This window comes from Aplysia californica, unplaced genomic scaffold, assembly GCF_000002075.1.
Source record: "Aplysia californica isolate F4 #8 unplaced genomic scaffold, AplCal3.0 scaffold00312, whole genome shotgun sequence".
NCBI classification, from domain to species: Eukaryota; Metazoa; Mollusca; class Gastropoda; order Aplysiida; family Aplysiidae; genus Aplysia; species Aplysia californica.
The window spans coordinates 816,848-822,731 of NW_004797582.1; the positions used below are offsets into that span (position 1 = coordinate 816,848).

At 35.9% G+C, this 5,884-nt stretch overlaps 1 protein-coding gene across 1 annotated transcript in view; it reads left to right on the top strand.

Annotated features, from left to right (window-relative positions):
* LOC101856817 (atrial natriuretic peptide receptor 3) overlaps positions 1-5,884 on the top strand; it is a gene marked incomplete at its 3' end in the record, with an annotated part of 213,434 nt that overhangs the window by 186,558 nt on the left and 20,992 nt on the right. Inside the window, 1 exon segment of the mRNA XM_005102084.3 lies at positions 2,487-2,766. Within this exon segment, the coding sequence (XP_005102141.2) occupies positions 2,557-2,766 (210 nt within the window).

The following is a 5,884-nucleotide window of genomic DNA, read 5'->3' on the forward strand; positions in this document are numbered from 1 at the left end:
GCACGTAGTCGTGTCGATCGTCAGACCGACTTTGCACAAAATTAATTATCCTCACTTCACCCAGGTGGGAATGGGTACTTGGCTATAGATAGCGAAATATCTTGTCAGTTGGTTAGTGTTTGAGCGCTTAATCAGCTGCTTGCACTGTATGCTTCCCGGGAAGCTGAGAATGTTTCAGAGTGTTCTATGGTCTGCTGGGGTAATAATATAGTGTAAAGTGCATAGAGCCTGCTGTTGAGCGGGGATATGCGCTATACAAATGCTATTTATTATTATTATTATTATTATTATTATTATTATTATTATTATTATTATTATTATCATTATTATTATTATTATTATCTATCTATCTATCTATCTATCTATCTATCTATCTATCTATCTATCTATCTATCTATCTATCTATCTATCTATCTATCTATCTATCTATCTCTCTCTCTTTCTCTCAAAATGTTTTCACTTTCTCACTCTTTCTCGCTGTTTCTCTTTTTTTTCTACCTCCCACTCACAGATTACCACGTCTGTTGTAGTTTTTTTCCCGCATGAACACAAACACAAAGCACTAATGGACTCACAAATCCAGAACCACACACTAAACCATATATATTGGTTCATATTCCAATAAGTTATTATTTTGTTAATCTTCGCGTGGATTCTAACCCTTTCAGGAACCCGACATTGTGTCTTTTACAAAGGTACCTGATTATATAAATTAATTTTCCTCCAGGCGGGATTAGGTACCTGGCTACAGAAAACAAAAGACATTGTCAGTTTGTTAGCATTTGGACGCTTAATCGGCTGCTTGTATTGTATAATTCCCAGGAAGTCTAGAATACTTTATGTAATGTACAGAGGGGCTCTTGTGGCCTAGAGGCTAAGGAGTTCACCTCTCATTCAAAGTTCCCGGGTTCGAATTTGGGTAGTGACGAACATTTTCTTCTCTAAAATTGTCTCCCTTCACCCCTTTCCTGCTCTCTAGCAAAGTTCTGTCGTCTACTTTCGACTCCTCTTTCTGCCTCCATCTCCTCACCTCCTTTGCCCCCTTCTCTGGGCTCCTGACTCTTTCTGCAGCCTTTCTACTGCTACTCATTGGCTATTTCATACTGCTGTCTTTCAGCCATACCCCTGATCATCTTGTAGGACTGATCTACATCTAGGCTCCTCGGACAAGGCCGAAAAACTTATCAGGTCCCGAGTGCAAGTTGTTCACGTTAAAGATCAATTGGTGGTCTAAAATCAATAAGAGTAGATGTCGGCCGCCACACAGGCAAAATTCAAATGTTCCTACCTACTGAAAATAATATTATTTAATGTGCCCCGTGCGGTCATTTGGCCTTATGCAAAACACTTACCCCCCCTCCCCACACCCCCCTCAAAAAAAAAAGAAGACTGTGTAATAGATTCTGCCTGGGCAATCATAGTTAGTTAAGTAGGCCCATTGAGCATGCTGCAGAGAATGGAAGTGTGAATAGACATGCAACAAGAATAATAGTAATAATAATAATCATCATCACCATAATAATAATCATCATCACAATAATAATAATAATAATAATAATAATAATAATAATAATAATAATAATAGTAATAATAATGATAATAATAATAATAATAATAATATTAATAATAATAGTAATAATAGTAATAATAATAATAATCACCATAATAATAATAATAATAATAATAATAATAATAATAATAATAATAATAATAATAATAATAATAATAATAATAATAATAGTAATAATAACAACAATAGTAATAGTAGTAGTAGTAGTAGTAGTAGTAGTAGTAGTAGTAGTAGTAGTAGTAATTGCAACAAAAAGAATACTAATAATAATGATTGATTATAACTACCATTATTATTATTTTTTATCATTATTATTATAATACTAATATTTGCATTATTATTAATATTGTTAATATCATCAGTATTATGATTAACATAATTATTATTGTTGTCATGATGATGATGATGATGATGATGATGATGATGATGATGATGATGATGATGATGATGATGATGATGATGATGATGATGATGATGATGATGATGATTATTATTGTTAGTAGTAGTAGTAGTAGTAGTAGTAGTAGTAGTAGTAGTAGTAGTAGTAGTAGTAGTAGTAGTACCATATTTATTATTATTATTACTATTATTATTATGTTATTATTATTGCTATTATTAATATTATCAGTATTATTACTATTATCATTATTATTACTATTTCTTATCAGTCTTTTTCTTCTTCTTCTTCTTCTTCTTCTTCTTCTTCTTCTTCTTCTTCTTCTTCTTCTTCTTCTTCTTCTTCTTCTTCTTCTTCTTCTTCTTCTTCTTCTTCTTCTTCTTCTTCTTCTTCTTCTTCTTCTTCTTCTTCTTCTTCTTCTTCTTCTTCTTCTTCTTCTTCTTCTTTTGAGTAATGAAACGTTCTATAATGATTAGTAACTGATTATAAATATCTTATTTCTATTGTGTTCTTCAACAGTTGAGGTGTCCACAAGTGTTGTCACCACGCATGAGAAAAAGCAAATATTCACACATCAGACAGTCCAGGAATGAGAGAAAAGAGAATGAAGGAATACAGCGGTACCCCTTCAGTGTCTCCCAAAATGATGCCTTTCGTTCTACTCCTGCTGTGTCTCGGGCAGGAAGCTGCGGCCTACTACACGGGCCCCATTTTGATTGCGTCATTGTTTCCTGCAGACGATAGGCGGCTTTTCTCTATCAAGAGAATCCGACCTGCCCTTGAAATAGCAGTGGAAAAGGTAGTTACACACACATACACACACAGACACACACACACACACACACACACACACACACACACACACACACACACACACACACACACACGCAAAACCACACACATAGCAGTTGAAAAGGTAGTTACATTGAGTGTACCAACAAAACCGTACGTTTTTAAAGGTATAGTATAGGTATGAACACACAGACAGACAGACAGACACACACACACCTCACTTTATTACAGCAGCCGTCATGTGCCAGTGTCTGCACGATTGTGGTATCGTCAGGACGAAAAGGGAAAGAATAATTGTGTCACGATTGATTTTTCTCGTCAGCAGTGCTTACAATTCAGCAGAGTATGCTCTTCACTTGACACTGTCTAGATCTATATACATCTAGCATACTTAGAACTGGCCTTTAAAACGAAACCTGAGAGGATTTCAAAAGTTGTTTTTTTTTTTAGAAAAACAAAGGGATGCAGTATGGTTCAAGACGATGTTAATTACTTCTCACGTATTCAGACTTAGGAATTCTGAAAAAACCTGTGAGCCCGGAGAAATATCGTCGGAAAAAAGCAGAGTATTTGCAAAAGATTACAATTACACAGTTCTATCTGAAATTTTCAGCTGTTTTCAATAACTAGTACCATGATGTCGAACACCAAATTTTAATGTTAAATAAATGTAAGATTACTCGGAGTCGTTGCTAAAATATTAAAAGAATTGCATTCGAAAAAGCTTGACATAATATTCTGAAACTCCATATTTTTTACGTCAAATCTCTCAAAAACTAGATACGGAACAGTTGGAACTTTGTAATTCTGAGAGTGTAATAATGACCTTCAGGGCTGGACAAAGAGGGATAAAAATATTATATGTATTCTGCACAAGCTTAACGGACTATATTCTGTCCACCAATGACGTCCACTAGCTGCTCAGAATGATGTACTAATAAATATCACAATTGTCCCCAGAAATTACACGTCATTTATATAGCAGTTTCTTAATCTGTGGTCACGATTGCATCTGCTTAAATATAATAAGTCAAAATTAGAATTCTAAATGTCGAGAAAAAAAGCTTTTTTAGACAAAAAATACATTAATAAAGAAGACATTCAATTTTAATAATAATAATAATACAATGAAACTTTTTCGTTGGTCGTATCTCACGAAAAATAAAAATATTTTCTGGGCTTAGAACATCTGAACGTTTTGTCGACGGTATAGAATTTAACCCACCAATCCCCAACCCAAGGCCTTGCTGAATTACTCAAGGCCGTCAAGTGCAGGCGTATTGGAAGGAGTGTGGGTAGACATGCGTCGTGTTTGCAAGGAAAAGGGTCCCCGTTTTTGTGCAAACGTGGTGTATACTTTAGAGGATTACACTTCGGCGCCGGACCCCAGTTCTGTCCTGCGTAAATATTTACCTCAAACTTGGGATGATTTCCCGTGAGGAAGAGAGAAGGAAAGTCCAAGATGTCTGGCAAAATTGTTCTCTTTACCAGCAACCCTTCCTTTCTCTCCTCGCCGCCCCCCGCCCCCCGCCCCCCTTCTACCCACGTCCTGCCTACTCCATACTCACGTCCTCCTTCTTAGATACATACTTTCAATGAGCCCCCCCCCCACCCCGGCCCTCCCCCACCCCCTTTTTTACATTCCCCAAAATAGACCAGAGTCATAAACCCAAGCAAAAGAAGAGTATATTTATATGTACCGGAATAGATAACATTAATATCCTAATGTTATATATAAAGTGCGAGAGAGAAAAAGAAATATATAATATATAAAAATAGCCCTCTCTGTATTATATATACCGGGCTTCTAATTCTTATAAGGAGGACCCATTTTTCAGCCAAACTTGGAACAAAAGAAAATCGACCAAGAGGAAGTTATAGATCTATGATTAAATATGAAATTTAAAAAATCAATCTTTGCATACCAGAAATATAAAGTTTAAAAAATAACAAACAACTTTGAATAAAAAGCAGCACTTTGGTACCTCGTAATATTCAACCATAACTTGCCCTTTTTTATTCACTGAAAATCAAATTGATATAAAACTGGCATTTATGAAAAAATCAAAGGAAATCGTTCAAAGTGTTTGCTCCAGGCAGGTGTTGAAAATTTCTCGCCACTCAAGTTAGAAAACACAGCTGGAAATCTAGAATTACCCTGTGGCCCGTTTCTGTGTCGATTCTTCGGACGATATGTTTTGTCTTTTGTTTAACAGAAAGTTTCAACATTGTCCAGTTGATTGGGTGATGTTTACGTAAACTCTTGTCTGTAAAAATAAATAAATAGATAAATAAGTTTTTTTAAAGCTTAATTAAGGAAATCACCGAAAGGGAGAGTAAACGGCTGGGGTTTTTGGGTGTGGTGTAACCATTGTAAGCGTTTGGCTTGCACAGCGTTTTCTAAGCTTGTCTTGTAGCTGTGCAAGGATGGGTGGTTAACGAGTGCTCTCTTGTAGAGCTGGGCCTAGAATCAATTCCGGAACCGATTCCCACGACTAATGCAACTGAAAAAAAGTTCCCTTTCACAAGACCCAACGGTTACCAGTAACTTTAATCATTAGAATCTTCTTTTTAAAAAGAATTTATTTTTGAAAAATAAAAGTTGATGCTTCGGAGTGTTCCGAGATCAAGGTTATCCTAAATCCTGAAGATGTTCGGAGCCAACCAGGTAACCACCGGAAGAAATCACATCTCTAGAAAGTAAGTAATTGGGATCGGAGTCGATTCCTACGATTCCTAGCTTTCAACAATCGGGAACCTAGCCGCCCAGCACTAATCTCTTGTGATCTGCGCATTCTTTCCTATAAGACATCTGATTCTATCGTCTTTATCTCTCCTCCTTCTCTTCTGTGTTTGTTACTATCTTGTAACACCTCGCGACTCAGTTTTTTCTTGTCGTGTCTCCATTTTATAAACAGTGAAAATGTGACATCTTCTTAAGCTCACTCTTTGTTAGGAACCGTTTTCACTGTCATTAAAAATGGAGATACGACAAGAAAGCACTGGGCTTTCGACCTCTAATCTTTTGGACTTATATGATCTCATTGTGTTGAAAGTGCCGTAAAACCCTTACTAAAATTTTAAAAAAATAATAAATCAACAAAACCCACCTGTCACTTATCTAT